The 21,340-nt window shown below is 40.5% G+C and overlaps 1 protein-coding gene across 9 annotated transcripts in view; it reads left to right on the top strand.

Annotated features, from left to right (window-relative positions):
* KMT2C (lysine methyltransferase 2C) overlaps window positions 1-21,340 on the top strand; it is a 208,126-nt gene that overhangs the window by 120,558 nt on the left and 66,228 nt on the right. For all 9 annotated transcript variants that reach the window (XM_063126216.1, XM_063126206.1, XM_063126186.1 and 6 more), the window contains 9 exons: window positions 541-657; window positions 3,307-3,408; window positions 5,774-5,878; window positions 7,910-8,091; window positions 11,821-11,985; window positions 12,437-12,546; window positions 14,600-14,665; window positions 15,437-15,649; window positions 21,143-21,271. In XM_063126216.1, coding sequence (XP_062982286.1) covers window positions 541-657; window positions 3,307-3,408; window positions 5,774-5,878; window positions 7,910-8,091; window positions 11,821-11,985; window positions 12,437-12,546; window positions 14,600-14,665; window positions 15,437-15,649; window positions 21,143-21,271 — 1,189 coding nt within the window. The remainder of the gene's footprint in view (window positions 1-540; window positions 658-3,306; window positions 3,409-5,773; window positions 5,879-7,909; window positions 8,092-11,820; window positions 11,986-12,436; window positions 12,547-14,599; window positions 14,666-15,436; window positions 15,650-21,142; window positions 21,272-21,340) is intronic.

Consider the following 21,340-nt stretch of genomic DNA (forward strand, 5'->3'; position numbering starts at 1 on the left):
TGAATATTATGTTTATGTTTCTAGTCCATAAGATCCGTTTAGAACTATTAGTGCTACAAGTACTTGGAGTTAGTTGATGTGGATGTTCATGTGTGTGAGTTTGCAAGAGAAAAATTATGTCATCTTTTTTTGCCATGGTTTGTTTTTTTCAAGTCATCGATACCCATTACTTAAATTGTGGGTAGCAGAAACAATGATAGGTATGACTTTAAGGAAATGGCTGAGAGAGAGTCACTCTGAGGCTATGGAATAGACTCAGGACATAAATACTTTAAGATAGATTCCTGCAATGAGCAAGGGGTTGGACTCGATGGCCTTGCAGGCCCCTTCCAGCTCTACTCTTCTATGATTCTATGTAGTAATTGACAGACTTACATAGGTTGCAACATTCAAAGTGTTCTGTAAAACAAGATCTGCTAATTTCTGCAAATCTTGTCCTGATGTTGCTTTGGCCGTGTTCATCTGAAAAATGGCTCGTTATTATTAAATTATTAGTTATTAAAAATCATCTTCATAAATAACTCAATTCGCTTTATATAGGGTCGTGGATCAGGGTTCCCTGGGAAACGGAGACCTCGTGGTGCAGGCCTTTCTGGAAGAGGTGGTCGAGGGAGATCAAAATTGAAGAATGGAATTGGATCTGTTCTTACTCCAGGGGTAAGGATCCTTGGCACATCTGTAGATTATGTTAATTTTATCCTCTTCTATATCAATTCATTCTTGTATGATTTCATATTCAGAATGTGTACAGTGGTTGGCTGCTGGAAGAAACAAACACTAGATTGATTGGTTGTTGAGAGAGAGAGAGAGAATCAAGGTGAAGCAGATGCAAAAGGGATTTGTTGCAAGGAAAAAAAAGTCAATAAGGGATAAGAGAACTTTCCATTCACAGCACAGAGATTCTCAGCCCAGGCAAGCAGTAATATCCTGCTCAATTTACATAATTCAGAAGCTGATTTTTTTTTTAAAGGAACATTGGAAGCTCCCTTATACCTAGTCTTAGCACTGGTATTTTCATCACTGATAGGTAGCAGTTCTCCAAGGTTTCAAGCAAGAGTTTTCCCAGCTCAACCTGGAGAGGCCAGGGATGTTCTGCATACAAAGTATGTGCTCTACCACTGAGCTACATCTGCTAGATGTTTTGAAAACCCAGTGTGGAGTAGTGGTTAGGATGTAGGGCTAGGTCTGAAGATACCCAGGTTCAAATCCTCACACAGACGCTTAAGGCCAGTAATTGTTTCTCAGCCTAACCTACCTCACAAAGTTATTGTAAGGATAAAATTAGGATTTGGGGTTGAGGGAAGACTATGTATGCCTTCTTAAGCGCTTTAGAGCAAAGGCAGGATATAAATGTAATGAAACATAGTCTGATACATATGTCTGTATTATTTATTTATTATGTATTTATACTGCCCAACAGCTTAAGCTCTCTGGGCAGTTTACAACTATTATTATTATTATTATTTATTTATATAGCACCATCAATGTACATGGTGCTGTACAGATTACACAGTAAATAGCAAGACCCTGCCGCATAGGCTTACAATCTAATAAAACCATAACTTCCAGATTAAAACTTTAAAATCACATAAAACCAGAATAAATTACAGCCCAGGGAAGGCTTGTTTAAAAAGATATGTTTTTAGGAGGCGTTTAAACGTTATTACATTTTCTGCCTCCCGAACTGCATGAGGGAGGGTTTTCCAGAGGGTGGGTGCCGCTACAGAGAAGGCTCGCCATCAAGGTTCTTCATGGCGACATTCTTTTCATGTTGGGATGACGAGCAGAGCCTCCTCTGAAGATTATAAATGTCGCCTGGGTGTATATAAAGGAAGGCGGTCTGCTAGGTATCCTGGTCCCAAGTTGTTTAGGGCTTTGTAAGAAAATAGCATAACCTTGTACATGGCTCAGTAGTGAACAGGTAGCCAGTGCAGTTCTTTTAACACTGTTTTTATGTGGGTAGAGCTAGGTGTCCTAATGAGCACCCTAGCTGCTGCATTCTGAACAAGCTGCAGCTTCCGAACCACATGCATGGGTAGCCCCACATAGAGCACATTACAGTAGTCTAATCATGGGGTTACCAGTGCATGAATGACCATGGCTAGGCTATCCCTGTCCATGAATGGATGTAGCTGGCATACCAGCTAAAGTTGATAATGGGCGCTTTGGGCTACTGAGGCCACCTGGATCTCCAGTGACAAAGATGGATCCAGGAGCAGCCCCAAACTATGGATCTACTCCTTTAGACGGAGTGAAACCCCATCCAGAACATGCAAACACCGCAATTCCCAGACTTGAGAACCACCAGCCCACAAGGTCTCTGTCTTATCAGGATTCAGCCTCAGTTTATTGGTCCTCATCCAAGCCATACCTGTATCCAGGCACTGGTTCAGAACGTGCACAGCGTCTCCCGATTCCGATGTTACAGAGAAATAGAGCTGAGTGTCATCAGTGTACTGGTGACACTTTGCCCCAAATTTCCTGATGACTGCTCCCGAACGACTTCATATAGATGTTGAATAGCATTGGGGACAGGATGGTGCCCTGTGGCACACCACAGTTCAGCTGCCATGCAGCTGAAGTACCGTCACCCAATGCTATTCTCTGGAGCCGACCCTGCAAGTAGGAGTCGAACCACTGTAGAACAGTGCCTCCAACTCCCAATTCACAAAGGCGGTCCAGGAGAATACTGTGGTCAACGGTATCAAAAGCTACTGAGAGGTCGAGAAGAAATAACAGGGTCGCACTCCCCATGTCTCTCTCGAAGAAGGTCATCCATCAGGGCGACCAAGACCGATTCTGTCCCAAAGCCAGGCCTGAATCTAGACTGGAATGGATCCAGATAATCAGTTTCATCCAAGAGCGCTTGCAGTTGAGAAGCCACCACTCTTTTGAGCACCTTGCTCAAAAATGGGGTATTTGCGACCGGACGGTAGTTGGCATAAATCTCTGGGTAAAGAGAGGGTTTTTTTCAGGAGTGGTTACACCATTGCATCCTTGAAAGCAGCAGGGACCACCCCATCATGCAGTACTGCATTCACCACTCCCCTGACCCAGTCGGTCAACCCCCCGCAGCTAGCTTGAACAAGCCAAGATGGTCAAGGGCTGAGAGAGAATGTGGTGTGTCGAACAGATGCAAGCATCTTGTTCACATCCTCAGGCTCCAAAAACTGAAACTGATCCCACAAAACAGGATAAGACAATGCACTGTATACTTCCGTCACTCTGAAATGATCTACCGTATAGTAGAGTTAAAGGCTGATAACAAGTTATAAAAGTCATGTCTTATATCTTTTTGTTTTATAGGTCACAGATATGGACATTTCATCTATCAAAGATGAGGAGGAAAATGCAATGCACAATACTGTTGTTCTATTTTCTAGCAGTGACAAGTTTACTTTGCATCAGGTTGCAATATTCATTCATATTTATTGTATTTTAGTAGAAACTGTTGGTGACTTTTCCATTTCTTACACACCAAGTGAAAAATGTGAGAGTTTTCAGTGGTATTTTTTATTCTAAATGTCCACTTCTGATGTTGAGACTTGTATATTCAGAGTCACACCCAACTGTAGTAACTGAGTTGTTGAACCTTGGTAATTGTGGCCCATAAATCAGGTAATGAAGTCTGTCAGGGATCAACTATTTTAACACATTATATATGGGTTATCTTAATAGAGAGAGTAAAAGACTGCAGGTAATACAAAGTGTGGTTGCTATCATCCTTTCCAGCTCAGTTAGTGATTTCACTAACAACCAGTTGGTAAGACCAGTTGCTTTGTCAATTCTTGTTCTTCTTCGTGGTCCCTGTGCAACGTACATCACACTTATGGGCTTTGCGCCTGCACTGAGCCTCGTTCCAGGAATATTTACTAGCTGAGTATCGTTACTTCTGGCGGGAACCCTCTGCCACCACTCCCCACTGCGCATGCTCCAGCACGTTCCCGCCTTCCCCTCAGTTCCTTTGCAACCGCCTTAGCTGGTGCCTCGTAGGGAAGTGTCTCCATTGGAGAACAATTAGCTGTGTCTTTTCCCCTCTAATCTTACTCTCTTCTTGTAGATTTTTGTCTTCTTTTAGTTGCTTTGCTTAGTGATTTCACATAAGACCAATTGCTTTGTCAATTCTTGTTATACTGGCTGTTGCTTAACTTCTGGGGTACATTTCAAGGTGTTAGTAGCCTTTAAACCCTAGAGAATTAAAGTTCAGCATAATATATGAATTGAATTAGAGGGATGAATTTGGAAACTTTTGAAAAAAACATCTAAGTGCCTCCCCCTTTTTCAGTTTTTGTGGGTAGGTGTGAAGGGGAAGTGCATGGACCTTTTACTGAGGTAAATGTACCAATGTCCTCTGTCTTCCTGCTCTGTGTTGGAAGGAAATGAAACCCAAGCCCAGTATGCCAAGATAAATGCCCCAATCCAACTAAGGAGGTGGAAGCATATCTATCACTTACTGGATGAGGAGCTGTGGCTTAAATTTGATGCACATTAAAATAACCATCTGAGTGCAGATGTAGTTGCTTTCAATGGGATACTTGTATGTCTGATTGGAAGCATGGATGTATGGCATCTGATTCAGATTGTATATCCAGATGTAAATCCAGTTGTGATTTATGATCCAGTAGATGCTTTTGCACATTGGTCTTGTTAGTTGGATCTGCTGCTTTCGCTACCTTCCAACACAGCACAGCAAGATTAGAAACATGAACTTGATTGCCTCAGCAATGGGTCAACATGTTATGTCTCTCCACAACCCTACTTCCCATGCAGATTGAAATAACACAGAAGCAGCTGCCAAGAAGAGCAACAAATAGTTGTGGGAAGTGTAAGGTTTTTGAGAGGTTTCAGTAAATGCTTCCCCTCAACCCTTTTTATCACTGAAAATGTTTGCGCCCAAATATTTAGTCCTGTTCAGCATTCTTCAGGGACTGCTTTCTCATTTGCCCTTTCTGGTGTCAGGAAAAAAAGGTGTGCTAGACAATAAAGCAGGACTTTCTTGAATGTGACTCATTCTGTAAGTCTCACTTCTTCTTTCAGAAGGCAGGTAAAGACCTTTATATTTAGGCAGACATTTAAAAATATTTAATATATAAATTAATTTTTAGTGGAAAGTTTTAAGAGATAAATTAAATTGGAACATTTTAATAGTTCTTTTATGATATTTAGCTTATTGCAGTTTTCTTCTAGATTTTTCAATTGTTTTAAGACTTAAAGTCCACCTTCCCACACAAAATGCTCAAGGTAGTTTTACTAGCATTACAGATGAGGAGTCACATTGAAGATCTGTCTTCTGTGGATGGAAGCGCTCCGCTCACAAAAAGTGCCTCCACCCAGTTTTCAATGATGCCTCCTGCCCCTCCCACACTACGTTTCACCCCATTCAATGAGGGTGTAGAATTTTCAGGAGGCGAGGATGTTAGCTCTCACCGGCCCATTTGTACATGCCTAAATCTGGATCCAGTCGTATGTAAATATAGGGTTGGATGCACATTTAGTCATATTTAGAGTAGACACATTGAAATAAATAGGACTTAACTTAGTCATGAGACTAACTTTTTATTTCAATGGGTCTATTTTAAATAGGATCGATTGTTTTCTAAATGGATCCAACGCATTCGTTATAAGTGGACCATACACATCTGAATTCCTTGCGGGATATTAGAAGTGCTAGAAGGGGATTAGAAGTCTGTCTGTTGCCCTTTTATATCTTACAGCTGCTTTTTGTATGCTTAGTACTGGCTGTGTACCTGAACAAATCTGTTTGGTATTCCAGGATATGTGTGTAGTTTGTGGGAGTTTTGGACAAGGTGCAGAAGGCCGATTGCTTGCCTGTTCTCAGTGCGGTCAGTGTTACCATCCATACTGTGTCAGTATTAAGGTGAGTGCTTTGAAATGATTGCAGACATATTGTGCTTGCATAAACCACATTGATTCCAGTTTTGACACTCTTAGGGAGTGTTGTTAGCTTGTTAAATATTCCTCCGTAAATGTGACCATTATTTGTATGCAGCTTGCAAAACACTTTAATTAAATGACATTTTATAGATGCAAGAGAAGTTAACCTTTCTGCAATTTTGCAGCCATAAATAGCACCAATTATTAGTTACGAGAAAGTATTAAGCTATAAGATAGGTATTAAGCTAGTTATAAGCTAAGTATTAAGATATATGGCAGGGCTTTTTCTTGGAAAAAATTATACTACATCTTGATTTACAAAAGCAATAAGGTTCAATTAATTCAGTTTGTTGGCTGTCAAAATTGACAGCAACTGGAGTAGTTAATTATTGTTTTACATTCATTAGGCTAAGAGAGAATGTGTGAAAATTAAATTTTGATAGTTATGAGTTGACTTGTGCACAGATAATAAGCTATTTGCTGCAACATCTAAACTCTTTCTCATTTTATAAGTGCAGTTATTTAAAAAGTGATTCCCCCCCCCTTTGTGCTAGAGCATTTAACTTAAAATCTACAAATGCTTTATGGAAGGGGTAGACATTTTTAGAAGAATATAGTTAAGAATAATACTTTATAAAGCTTACCTCGTAAAGGTGTTTTGTTTCAAAGTAGTCTACAATCAAGCGCAAGATCAGCTAACATGGATCACATTTTCATAATACACTTTTTGTTTACACAGTCTGATTGGTTAACATGCCTTTGCCATTTCGCCAAATGGGATGACCACTATTTTAAACACTTTGGAAAAGTGGCCATGCTAAACCTCATTAATTGTTTTAATGGAATTCTGTGTTAATTACTCCAACAGAGGATATAACATAATCATGAAAGTACAGAAAATGCCTCCAATATTAAAATGAATTTGATTTCCTGATTAGGAAGGGAATCAGATAACTTATTTCCAATCAAAACTCCATTTATTCCCATAAGTATTGCATCAGTGCAGTGTTAGTGGACTGACTACCAATGAATGAAAATAATGTCCAAGCGTATTTGAACTTGTTCACACATTCCATTCTTAATAAATGATCAGATGGAAACTGCTCTACTTATTTAACATTATGAAGAATTCCCGCCGGTTTTCCTTACAAGTGGGAAAGGTGGAGGAACTTGAAATGCTTGTCTGTGACTTTTACTATAGTCCTGTGAAGGAGAGAGTTTCAGACCTCCCATATTAACCTTCGGCAGGAGCCATACCTTTCTATAGCTTTCCCTGCTAGTCGGGGTGGGGGAGTATCTAGCATTATAAACAAACAAAGGAAGGTTGGCTCTCACAATGGGGGAACCAGTTATTACAATTTGACATGTAGTGATAAAAAGATACAGAGTTTTGAAACCTTGTTCCTGTTACATCCCATTATGCACCTTTTCCAGTATTGTCTACAAATAGCTGCTTTTCACATCAATCAAATGTATATTTCTTAATTCTATCCATATTCCAGAGAGGTCAGGAAAGCCATACTTGATGCAATTTTACCTTTGTCTAAATGTCATAATGGGGACGGGGGACAGGGACGATGCCAGATTTCACAATAGGGTGGGTGTAGGGAGGAGAGAGGAACGGTGACTTACAGTTTCACCAGATTTCAGAACTATTCCGTTTTTCAATTTCAGTAAGTGTGAAGCTAGATTTGAGGAGTATGCCCCCCTCCCCACTTAAATTTGGGGCTTTCCCCCCATCTAAAACAGATTTTCATCCAAATTCTTGGGATGCATTACCACTTGGAGTGCATTGCCACTGAATATACATTTGCAAGAATATTTTTGACATATGAAAAATTGAGACCTGTCTTTAAAAAGGGGCGGGAAGTGTGGGGGGGGGGCGGGGGGAGCCACATCGTTAACAAATATTCTGAAGGATACAAGCAAACAGATTACTAATTAACACATATAAAACAATAAGAATTTATTCAGGGCTTATGTGAGTAATTGCTTGCTGTCTTCGTCTACACAGATTACAAAAGTGGTGCTCCACAAAGGTTGGAGATGTCTGGAGTGCACTGTATGTGAAGCCTGTGGGAAGGCTACAGATCCAGGAAGGCTGCTCCTTTGTGATGACTGTGATATCAGCTATCATACTTACTGCCTAGATCCACCACTGCAGACAGTTCCCAAAGGAGGCTGGAAGTGCAAATGGTGTGTGCGGCTTTGTTCTTTATGGTGTTTACTGTTAATGCTTTTTCATCTGATTGTATTTTAAGCATACATTTTACGTAATTAATGCAACTTGAAGGTATGTACAAATAAAGGTATGTAAAATAAAGGTATGTACAAATAAAGCGAATATCCATATTTTGCTTTAATTTAAATTTAAAACAATTTAGGGGTGTAAATGATTTATATTCTCCACAACTGTGCTGGCCGGAAAGAAGTACTTTAAAGGAATCAAGTAGGATATCTTGCTATGCCCAAGTTAGGAAAGTACTGTAACTTAGAGATGATCTTTGACTTAGTGCTGAGCATTTCCAGGATTATTGTCCTGGGGATCTCAACATACATGCTAAGCCCACTAGATATGGAATAACTCCAGCCTTCATGGTCACCATGATAACCATGGGTCTGTTCCAAGATGTAGTGACGTATATAGCAAGATGCATTCTGGATATGGTTTTTCCAACCAGGCAGGAGGATGGTGATCTATCCCCTTGTCATGGTTAAATCACTTCCTGTTGAAATTTAGACTTTCAGTTGCCTTCTTATTATGTAAGGATGGGGGAATCTATTAAAAGGACCAGTTCTTGGAAGCTAATGGGTTCTGAATAATTCCAGAGGATTCTCGGGGAATTTCCTGCTGGTTTGGCTGGTGCTGTTGTTGCTCTGTGGGATATGGAAATGACCTGGGAAGTTGACGTGATCACTTCCAAGTGCCCTCTTCCTCTAGGCAGTATCTCCTGGGTATATACCTGTGCTGAGGGCAATTAAGCAAGATGGGCAATGGCTAGAATGCAAGTGAAGGAAGAATCATACAAACACCTTCCAAACACAGGTTAGAGCTTTTTATTCGAGCCTACTCTGTGGCAGTGATGGCAGCAAAGAAAATGTTTGGGTGGTTAGAGGCCTGTTGCAATCTGGCCCTGGGAGAGAGATGGTTCAACTCTCAATGACACACTGTGACAAATTTGCAAGACATTTGAAGATAAAGTTGTGTGCATCAGTCATGCCTTGGACTCAATCTAACCTGGACCCAGAAGATCTAAACAATTATAGACTTCTCGCTAATAGCTGCTTCCTGAGCAAAGTGCTCAAGCAAGTGGTCACCAGTCAACTCCCTATATTCTTGCATGAAACCGATTTTGTAGAATCATTTCAATCAGGCTTTTGCTCTGGTTTTGGAAGAGAAACTGTCTTGGTCACCCTGTCGGATGATATTTGCTGAGAGAGGGACAAGGGGGAGTGTTGGTCATCTTGTACCTTTTAACCGCTTCTAGAATTATCAACCATGGTACCCTTCTGGATTGTGGCTTGAAGGTACTGTGGAATGGTTCTCCTGTTACTTGGATGGTCAATTCCAGAAGGTCGTGCTAGTGGATTATTCTGCTCTATGCTATGCTATGGTGTCCGCTGGGTTCTATTTTATCCCCCATGCTTTTCGACATCTATATGAAAGCACTAGGAGAGGTTGTCCAGGAATGTAGATCAAAATGCCATTAATATACAGAAGACACCCAGCTCTACCTCTTCATCTAATACTGGTGAGGCAGTGGATGTTCTGAGATAGTAATGAACTGGATGAGGGCGAATTAACTAATACTTAAACCAGACAAGAAGGAGTTATGTTTGGTGGGTAGTTTGGCTGACCAGTTATTTGAGTGGATTTCAGCCTCGTTTGGAGGGGGATGCACTACACCTAAAGAATCTGGTTTGTAATTCGGGGATGCTCTTGAATTTATTTATTTATTTATTTACAATATTATATACTGCTCCCAATTCAAAATTTTGGAGCGATGTACAAGATAAAATACAATAAAAGCAGAATAAAACACCTTAAAATAGATTTTTAAAAGAAGCAAAATGAAAGGTGAACTGTGAACCGTGGCTGGTCATTAAGGAAAGGCTTCCTGGAACAAGGACGTTTTCAGGAGGCGCCGAATTTAGCACTGTTGCTGTTGGCCTCGGTGGCTTAGAGTACCTTTTATCAGTTGGCTGCTATAACAACTACATGCCTGGCCAAAGATAAATATGTAACAGTTATCCATGCTCTGGCAATATCTAGTTTGGATTACTGTACTGCATTATATGTGGGCTGCCTTTAAAAATGGCCCAGAAATATCAGCTGGTTAAAAAAAGGGGCAGTGAGGTTATTCACGTCACATCACACCAGTGCTGAACTGGCTGTCAGTCCATTTCTGGACCCATTTCAAAGTGGTGGCATTTACCTTTAAAACCCTAATTAATTTAGGTCTAGATCAGTGGTTCCCAATTAGCTAAGTACTGCGGACCACTTGTTTTTCAAATGCCAAGCCATGGACCCCCTACTTTTGATTTTTTTTTATCTCTATGGTAATTGAGAAGGGGGTTGGACTTGATGGTCTTTTAGGCCCCTTCCAACTCTACTATTCTATCATTCTAGTTACCTACGTGAAGCAATTTTTTGGAGAAAATAAGGGGTAGCCCCTAATAAGCAAAGGATTTTAGGTATACTAAAAAACAGACCATAAAATTTGTGATATTTGTGATATTACCATGCAAAAATGACAATGATTTAGTTAGGAATATAAAGACGAATTTAATTTTACTAATGTCTAGTTTACAATTGAACAAATTATGACTTGTCTAGCAGCTACTAAACCTATATGTGACAGAGAAGTTATGTCTTTTTTTGTCCCGAACAATCCCTTCCACATCCGGTTCAATATTTCCTACTTTTAATCTCAAATCTGGATCAACATAGAGCCGATTTCTATGCTTGTTCTTCATATAACAAAATGTTGAATATTTGTTCACAAAGATATGTGGAACAAAAGGGAACTAGATGTTTCAAAAAAAATTCTCCTAACTTCTTATAATCAGGAAAAACCTTCACCCAGAATTGTTCCAGTCTATATTCTTTGAAAAATGATTCCAATGAATCATCACAAGTCACGTCAGCAAGTGCATCTTGCTCTTCCGCAGATAGAGTTGTTAGCTGTATATCACCACATTCAAAAGGATTCCTTCTCCATGAGTTTTCAGGATTAGGTGCAGGGAAGTAATCTCTGAAGCTAGTCGCTAAATCACGCAGGTGCTCAGTGATGTTATATTTTACTTCTGGTAGGAATTTGTCATCAGTGGACTCCAGAAATAAATGGTGAATCTGTGAATGGTGCCACGGACCCCCAATTAGGAACCACTGGTCTAGATTACCTCAAGGAGCTTTTCTTCCCATAGGGCCTCTTACTCAGGCCCTAAGATACTGTTGTGAAGCCTTTCAACGGGTGCTCCTCCCAAATTTAACTTTTGTAAACCGCCCAGAGAGCTTTGGCTATGGGGCAGTATATACATTTAATAAATAAATAAATAAAATAAAGTAAATGAGATGAGGCAGGTAGCTACTAAACCCTGTCACTGGTGGTACCCCAGTTGTGTAATCTCTCCCCAAAGAGGTTTGCCTCTCACCTACACTGTGGTCTTTTCAGCACCAGGTGAATACCTGTTTATTCTCTGTTCTCCTAGGCTTTAAAATAAATGTTAGTGCATTTTAGATCCTTGTACTGCTGTTGCCCTCTGCTGTTGGTTTTAATTTGGTCTATGTTATGTTTTATTCTGGTATTGTATGGTTTTATCTCTGTTTTGTGAACCAGCCAGAAAGCTTTGGCTATTAGGTGATGTGGGAATGTAATAAGTAAATAAATAATGAAATAAATATTCTGGTTTTATGTTTTACAGGTGTGTTTGGTGCAGACATTGCGGAGCTACTTCACCTGGTCTAAGATGTGAATGGCAAAATAATTACACACAATGTGCACCTTGTGCAAGTTTATCTACCTGCCCAGTCTGCTGTTGCAATTATAGAGAGGAAGAGCTCATTCTGCAGTGCAGGCAGTGTGACAGGTCAGGGTTTCTGCTACGTACACTGAAAATTTAATTTCCGTATCTCAATCATTTGTTCATATGGTAGTGTTAAATGGATATTGGTTTAATTTACCAAAATGGTTCCTTGAAATTTACTTCCTTCCTTCTTTATCAGATTTGCTTTCCTATAAAATAGGATGTGTTTTCCCTGGTGCAAAAAGCCTCTTTGAAGAAGAAAGCCATAGCTAATATATCAGAGAAGAAACCCCCCCACACCATGATTTTTAATGGTTATCTCTATTGAACTGGGGCTACAGCTGGCGCATGACCCTAAAGTGGCTTCTTCAGGAGCAGTTGCACCACTGCAGCTTCTAAGAGAATAGACACGTTCTGTGTTCCTATTTATTTGCCGTTCCCAAAATGTCTGAGTGCTATTATGGTATAAAATTGTTTCAGCTAACCCTTTCCCCCTCTTCAACTTTCCTTTCAGATGGATGCACACAGTCTGTCAAAACTTAAACACAGAAGAAGAAGTGGAAAGCACAGCTGACTGTGGTTTTGACTGTACCATGTGTAGGCCATATATGCCACCAGCAAATGGTAAGAAATTTCTTAAGTGGATTATCTATTATCTAAAATCTAAACTATTTTAGTCTGTGTCCTGTTTGGCTGATGCTGAATTAATTGCAGAGACAGTGCTTGAGAGAAATAATTTGTTGCCTTTGTCTTGCTTTTTAGCACTATAATGCTAAAATCAGTAATGGGAACTAAAATAATTTAAAAAGGAAGGTGGGTAAAGCTCTGTTCTCAGTGGATTTGTAAGTCTGCTTAAACATATGATACAAAAAAAGTAAGCGTCTGTGCAAGACACACACACAGAGACAGAGTGAGTCAGGGAATGGGTGGGGGTGAGGAGAGTACAGCCCAAATACCATAATTTTGAGAAGTAAGTATTTGTTCTGTCCAGATAACTTTACCTTGAATATTTTGTTCCCAGCATCACACACACTTTCCTTAACTCAAGTGTTAGTTTAGTTTTTTCAGGGGTTGCAAAAATACACCTAAAGTGCATTTTTACCCTAAATGGTGATGTCAGCCAGTGTTACCGCAATCTTCTATACCTCTCCCATTGGGCAAATAGCCCTGGACCTGTGGGGTGGAATCGCACAGGCAAGACTAGCAGTGCTGAAAAGATGCAGGCTGGGAGAGCAAATATACCAATTGGTAATTCCAAAAAGTTCCATGACTAGTTGCATGTGCACCAGCCTCAAATTGCCAGAACTGTCCAAGACAGCAGTGGATAGGATAGGCTGGGAAGGAGGAAACCACACACAGCCCAACACACACACAACCTCTTGAGCTCTGTTTGAAGCCTGGCGCATAGCCACAATCCTGGCAAGCACTGTTACTTTAGGCCCAGGGGATAAGTAGTCTGCTGGCTAGATGCCCGGCCCAGGGCTTTCCAGGCTGAATGGACAAGCAGCAGCACTCATAGGGTTTCTCCCAGAGAGACGTCTGAGCAGGCAATGGGACCAGTGGGTGCCACTGCCACTTGCCCACTCAGCCCTGATCACGCTGGCAGTGGTGCTGCCTGGGTCCCTCTGCAGATTGCTTCCACGGAGGCAGCTTGCAGTGGGACGTGGAAGAGTCATGAGAGGAGGAGGAGGAGGATTACATCATTCTCTCTGTCCCATCTCCTTCATTCACTACAGGTGTTTCTCTCCCCCCACCCTGCCCCCTATTCTGTAGCCTTGATACCTAGCAGTCGCGAAAGCGGGACAGGCATGATCAGTGGCTAGATATGATCCTGCTCTTCCACCACTATGTGTAGCCTCCAATTCATTTCCTTTCTTTTTAATTTAATGCATTAAAATAATACTGTTTTTGGAAGTGACTCACTTTTAATTCCCCCCCCCCGTACAGTTTATATGATCCAAAGAAAAGATTAAATCATATTTAAATCAAGCGGGTCTTGAGCACTTAACAACAGTGTGATACGTGCTCCAAACTTACACACCCTTACATGGGTGTAAGCTCCCTTGATAACAGTGGGAATTACTTCCCCAAGGACACATGCACAGGGCTGGGCTATACGTTCCTTTGTTTTCAGTGGAGACTCTGTGGACATGGCTTTTTTTCTGGGCTATGCCTCCTGTTTCCAGAATATAACTTCCTTTGTTGTTGTACTAGTCTGGATTTATTATTTTTAAATTGCATATTGAGCTTCCAGTGGATTAGATCCAGATCTGCCTTCCATGGATGGAAGGGCTCCACTTGGCCTGATTTTCAGGGATCCCCACCCCACCACAGCTCACTCCACTCAGAAAAGTCCTCTGACCCCCTCTGTAGCTTGAAGGGCAGCAGTGGGGAGGGTGGTGGTGGAAAAGTCTACTTCCGCCAGCCCAGTTGTATGCACCTAACTCATTGTTTTCCTGACACCAGCACCCACAAAGGTGGATCGGCCTCAACTTTAAAATGTTCAAAAACAAGGAATGCAATTCTGTTGCACCTGGAGAAACATGGGTGAAGAGTTGCAGAAGACTAGAAAGGGTATCAGCATTAAAAACTGAATCTGTAGAGGATGAAACAAAATATTTTAATAACAATTAATTTCAAAGTTTAGTTCCCCATACTTTTTATTTTTATTTTTCAGTGCCTTCCTCTGAATGCTGTGAATCATCGATTGCAACCCAAATTATAACAAAAGCAAAGGAACTTGGTAACTCTTAAAATTCTTGATTCCTCCCATCTAGCTTGGTTTCTGCTGATATTTCACCATTGTACCTAGAACTATGGCTGTAGATCTTATTACAGATAGTGCTGTTTAACAATTGTATCTTCTGTTTGCAAAATAGAGCTGTTCTTTAAAATGTATGGAACAGCTTTTATGTTTAAGTTACTCCTTAAATTAGCCACAAACAATGTTCAAAATTACAGGAGGTCAAGATGAGATTGAGACCCTTTTGTGACTGCCCCCTTAGCTACAGTTTTTAGAATGTGGGAGTATGATTTGGCTAAAATTGGGGATCTTCAGGGGGATGGGGGTTAATTTTGGATTTTATTTATTCACTTTTCTTTTCTCCTATAATTCAAGCATTTCCACAATCATATAGTGCGGGTTTTCTTTTATTATCCTTCAACTCTATTTGAGTTGAACCTGTACAGGGTCAAAATAGTTATGTGACTGTAATAATATAACAAATATCTTCACCAAGCACCTAGGTAACCATAAAGAAATAATGCATTTTGGCTGTCAAACAGGAAAACTCAAATTTAAATAGAAAGTCTTTGCCGTTTTCTAAATCAATGTCAGTTTTACTTCTGAAATAGTTATGCTGGTTTTTCTCTTGCTCTGGTGTTAGAATGGTGTGTGGTATGCTAATTGCAAATTCCTTAAAGTTGGGGAACAAAAGAAAAACCCCTACTCAGTGCTTCTAAGCAAAATTATTAAAGTTATGTATTCCTGTTATGGTTCATGCAAATTTCATAGACCCACCGAAGACATACACTCAGGATGGAGTCTGTTTGACAGAAACGGGGATGTCTCAGTTACAGAGCCTCAGTGCTGTTGTACCAAGAAGAAAACGGACAAAACCAAAGCTCAAGTTGAAGATCATAAACCAGAATAGTGTGGCTGTACTCCAAACACCACCTGACATCCAGTCAGAACATTCAAGGGATGGCGAGATGGATGACAGTCGAGGTAATTGTTTTTCTGTCCTATATTTTCCTATTAACAATAGAAACGGTTGCAGAGAATTGGGATTTTCAGTAGTTCAGACCCTCTGGAATGGAGCTCAATGACATCTGGTCCTGAGAAAAGTTTTCTAGCTCAGCATTATGCACAGCCACTGTATACATTCCCATGTATTTATTTCGTATTTATGTCCTATCTCTTCCACAACCTGAAGTGTTAACTCAGCCCATGCTTGTTGGGACACATGTTTCTATATACGTCTGAAAACTATGTTTCTGTATTCAAGGAGTGAGCCCTTTTGGAATACAAAAGATGGGCAGAGGGGTGTGTGAATTGCTCTGGTACTAGAGGAATCTCTTCCCTCTGCTGCCCTGGCTTTATTCTGCCAGTGAAGAGGTTTCTTGTCATTTCTTTAGAACCGGCCCAGAAACTAACACATTTGTCAAATATGCAGGAGAACAACATGGATAACAGTGGGAACTTAGGTAGCAGAGTGCCATCCTAGGGTATTAGGTGCCCTCTAGAAGGGAGTAACAGAAACTGTGACAATTTTGAGTTTGTCTTGCCAACTAATTGTTAGAAAATGTTGCCACCTGTTCCTCCTTAAGCTCACCTCCCTAAACTGGGACAAATGGTTTTATCCAACTATTATCTACCCATTTGAGAGTAAGTAGGAAGATAACCAAGTCTCCACTGGATTAGGCCCTTGGCCTGTCCTAACCTCTCTCCCTCCTTATCTAACTTGGCAGCCCATATCCAAACAGTTTAGGCAGTGCAGAGACAAAAAGAATGACCCCTCTCTTTGGTTTGTTCTGAAACTAACCACCGGTTTCCAAATTAAGAGACAGAGTTTATTACAACAATACAGTGAACAGGAAGGGAAAACAAAGTAGGCACTAAAGACTACAAGATTAAAAGCTTGCTGACCTATGGTAAACTCCCCGGAATAAATTACTCACATGTACGAGGCACACACAGCATCTGGAGTTAGTCAGGAGAAGCAGCAAAAGTTCCATGTGCCTGAAGCAAAAGATCTTATACCACATTTATTGTCTTGGCCAAGGGAAGGACAAGTGTAGCCACCCACTTAATTATCCAGTCAGGTGTAGATGATACTAATTATCACCTTTTAGGCCAAGAGCTAAAGCTGGAAAAATGCTGTCCAAAGGGAAATGTCCCTGACCAGCTAAAGCAAACTGAATACAGCCAAAGGGTTCCTGTTTTATGAGTTTGAAGGCTCAGAGCATATATGTACTGCTCAGGAAGCCTGACAAGAAACAGCTGCCCCAGCCAAAAATGCCCACAGCTACAGCGGAATGGATGCTGAGAAGCAGGTCAGCATCAGAAGAGCCTTTACAGAAAAAGGAGGTTTTACTGATAGTAAAGCAAAATAAAAAGCGAATGCAAGGTAAATTACTGAAGGCTGTCCCAGGGTGAAGACAGAGAAGTGAGGCAGGAAGGCTTCAGCATTTGGTGGGGAAGGAGGAGGGACACTGGAAGATGGAAAGCTAATAAGATGTGAGGGGCAATTAGAGTGAGGAAGAAACAAAGAGAGGGTTACTGAGATGCCCATTGTTTTTGTGTGATATGACAGAAATATGTCAGAGGAAGGGGGCAGGGTTCATAGCATGAGAGTAAATCCAAAAGTGGAAATTAAAGCTGACATTCTGGGGCCACAGCAAACATTTACTCAGCCTGGTTGCAGGAGGTGAAGAGGCACCCAAAGCAGGGCTGCCGGGAACAGGTTATGCAAAATAGCTACGGATGTATGAGGGTTTCATTTTTGCTTGTAAAACATGCGAGCGTGCCCTGTTCGAAGCTACAAACAGTGTCCACTGAAAATGATTGCAAACTGCTAGACATGTGCGCACATTCAGTTTGCGCAACTTTCCCAATCGATTTTGTGCAAATTTCTTATTTTACCCAAATTTCCCCTGTAGGGAAACTTTGCTCAATAGTCCTGCTTAGACTATTGAGCAAAGTTGTGCAAATTAGTAAATTTGCAAAAAGTGGGGGGATTTTGTGTTAATTTTCCATTTGTGCAGAGCAGCAATCACAAATGCCAACAGGAATCGGGCATGTGATGAGAGGTGAGATGATGTCTGGAGCATCCTAGCGATCCCACACATCACTTGCTCGCCCATCCCTAAAAATGGCTGCCAGCTGGACCACTCTCAAGGGCCAGGACCAAGTCTAGGAAATGGGAGTGGAATGAGTGCCTTGGCCAGGATCTTCGTAGCAGAGACCACGTCATGGGCCATGTGGAAGTGAATTTCCCAAACAAAAGAGAATTAAAAAGACCGCTGAGTTCAGGGTTCAAGACCAGCTATAGTCTTAGAAAACAAAAACCAGTGTGGCAGCTGAGAGGAGGACATTGAGGTGAACGAAACGGGGGGAGTGATGTGTGTGCTTTTCTGAATAGAGGAGTACTTGGCACAACGTGTGTTTCCGTGCTAGTTGGAAAGGTTGCACAAGAATTCAGAGCTCTCAATAGTCAGTGAATGACAAGGGGTTGTCCTTTCATTGTACAGGGGGAACTTTGGCCTTTGTGTGCCCAAGAGTTCCTTCTTTTTCCATATCAGTAGAGGATGGTGACTGTCCTGTAAACACACCCAATCCTGGATAGCCAGCTCTTGCCAGCTAGCAGTTGCAGACAAGATGGGGTCTGAGAGTCTAAATGAGAGGTGTGGGGATGTAATAGAGGTGAGCTTGGTTCTCTCTGGTAACATTAAGTAGGCAAGCCGGTTTTTGCTGTTCACTTGAGTGACCTAATTCTGCTGCCAAAGACTCATGGGATTACTATGGGCAATTTTCTGGCTATCTGCTTCATTTTCCTCCTTGTAAAATGTAAATAACTGTGACCTATCCCATGATAAGTGCTTGTGAGAATGCATATAATGAGGGACACAAAGTGTCGTAATAATAGTAGGTGTTCTGGATCAATTTTACACATAAATGTTTACCATTCTGAGATTATGCAGACGACTACAGCCCAGATGAGCTTTATAATTGTGGACTAGTCTGCAGCTTGTCCACCACATGTCTCCTTGTGAACAGCTGTAATGTTTAAAGGGGAGATCTGTGTCTGCAAATGTTCGGTGGAATAGTAGCAGACTCCACTCTAAATGCCTATATTATAACAAATCTAGATTTGAAGGAAGACTTAAGGACAAGCCATGAAATAAGCAAGGCATGTTTCCATTTAGAAGGGGAATAGAGCTAACTTTCTTGCAACAGTTTTAAATACTTTTTGTTTATGTAACATCCCCTGCTGTTAATTAAGAGTAAATGTCATAAGAGGCATGTTGTAGGGAGGAATTATTCAGATACAGTGATTCAAGCAACAGTGCAATCTTGTGTTAACTTGTTAAATTCATGTATATACGAAACTGCTTTTTACTCAGACCCTTGGTCCACTTGCCCAGCAGTGTCTATTCTGCTTGGCGGTGGCTCTCCCAAGTTTCCCCCCGAAAAATTAAACTGGAAATGCTAGAAACATCTGCTTTACCACTATACTGCAGGTCCTCCCTTGTTGATAAAAAAAAAGCATTATGGAAGCTGTTCCTCTACCATTCCTTGATAATAATCTACCATGTCCTGAAACACTATTTATTTCCCCCCTTTTATTTTTGTTTTTGTTCATGATCTTATACTCCAGAGTTCACTAGCGGTATCTTCAACTATTGAAAGCAATGCCTTTTTCTAGAGCATACTTCTTAGTGTTTCTTGTGATTCATCATACTAAAGCTGTCGGAAGAGGGAGGCCTTTTAGAATTTTGTCATATTAAAGGTTACCGAATAAAGGGGAAAAGGTGGTTGATCTTCCTATGGGCCTGAGCCAGATTAAAAGAATGGGGTGAATTTACATAGTCCTATTATAATTTCATTGTAGGAGGTCACATGTGAGCAGGAAGGCAATGCAAACTGAGAGTGTGTCACTATTTGGCATTATAGTTAAACAATGTTATGTGAGTGGGAATGCCTCATGACCCTTCTGACACTCTTACCCAATGGTCTAGGAAATGATGAATGATGAGCTTGCATCTCCCTCAACCTAGAAACAGAATATCCAAACTACTTCAGATTCCCAGTACTCTTACTAGCAAAGGGATTTTTAGACTTTCATGATATTATATAAGGGGTTATGGAGTTCAAAGATGTATTTTAACTCTTGTGAGGAATAGTGACTGAATAATACAATGCTGACAATCAAATAGCAGAAACGAGTTACTTAATGTAAGCTACATTTAAAATGCCCTATTACAGAGATATTGCCCTTATGATAAAACTTTCAAGAACCTATGGAATTTGGAGTACAGCTAATTTAGGTGTTTATAAAATTCCTGTATGTTAGGATGCACAGCCCAGGTGTCTCTTGTGGCTTGTACATCTTTTGCCAACTTCTGCTGGTACTGTATGCAAGCTGCTATTCTTCTTGAAGAAATAGGACCTGGCCACAGCTACATATATGCCCTAATAACATCCAGGCTAGAGTATTGCAATGCATTTGATATGGGGCTGCCTTTAAAGATTGTACAGACATTTCTCTTTATTAAAAACAAAAAACAGCAGCAAGGCTATTTATTTATTTATTTTATTACACTTATATACCGCTCCCATAGCCAGGGCTCTCTGGGCGGTTTACAGAAATTCTAAAATTGAGGTAAAAACAAGTATACAAAATTTAAAACTCTAAAACACAGAACATACACACATAAAGCATTAAAAGCCGATTTAAAAACTAAACATGGGGGTAATTAGGATATCCTATTAACAGATATGAGTATCCTGCCAGTGCTTGAAAAACAGCACTGGCTACCAATTTATTTGTGGGCCTAATTAAATGTGCTGGTTTGGCCTTTAAAGCCCTAAGATACCTTGGACCGTGGTAATTGAAAGACTACCTCACCTTGTATGAGTTTGCATGACAATTAGGATCTCCTTAGGAGGTTCTGCTTAGTGTGCCTCCATCTTCTGAGGTGCAGTGAGTTACAACGTGGAGCAGGGCCTTTTCTGTTTATTTTTATGTATTTATTTATTTATTTTTATTTATTACATTTCTATACCGCCCAATAGCCGGAGCTCTCTGGGCGGTTCACTGTTGTGGCACTGTCTAGAATTCCCTAACCTTGACCATTTGTTGAACTCCCACCCTAATAGCATTTATTCTCTGTGGCTTTTAATTGTATTTGGCTTTAGCTTTTGTGGCAGACTAAGTCTGTTTTTACTGCTTCGGTGTGTTTTTATCTCTGTTGAACTTGTGTGTGGTTTTGTATACTTTTAATGTTCACTATTTTTAATTGTTGTAAACCGCCCAGAGAGCTTCGGCTGTGGGGCGGTATATAAATGTAATAAATAAATAAATAAATATGCTTATTTTAAAATATGCTGTTCACTGCCTTGGGAATCTTTTGACTGAGTGGTGATGTCGAAATGTATAAGATACAATGGCAACTCCAATGTAGTTTACTTTATTATTATATATGTATATTTAATCAGAAGGAGAACTCATGGATTGTGAAGGAAAATCAGATACAAGCCCTGAAAGGGAACCTGCAGAAGATGATCCTAAGGGGGCAGAAGAAACTGAGGGGATCAAAAAGAGAAAAAGAAAGCCTTACAGACCTGGTAAAGTACATGCTACAAATGTTCGCATATTTATTAGGTTTATATTTGTTGATTATATATAAATAATCT

This window comes from Elgaria multicarinata, chromosome 1 (assembly GCF_023053635.1).
Source record: "Elgaria multicarinata webbii isolate HBS135686 ecotype San Diego chromosome 1, rElgMul1.1.pri, whole genome shotgun sequence".
NCBI lineage: Eukaryota > Metazoa > Chordata > Lepidosauria > Squamata > Anguidae > Elgaria > Elgaria multicarinata.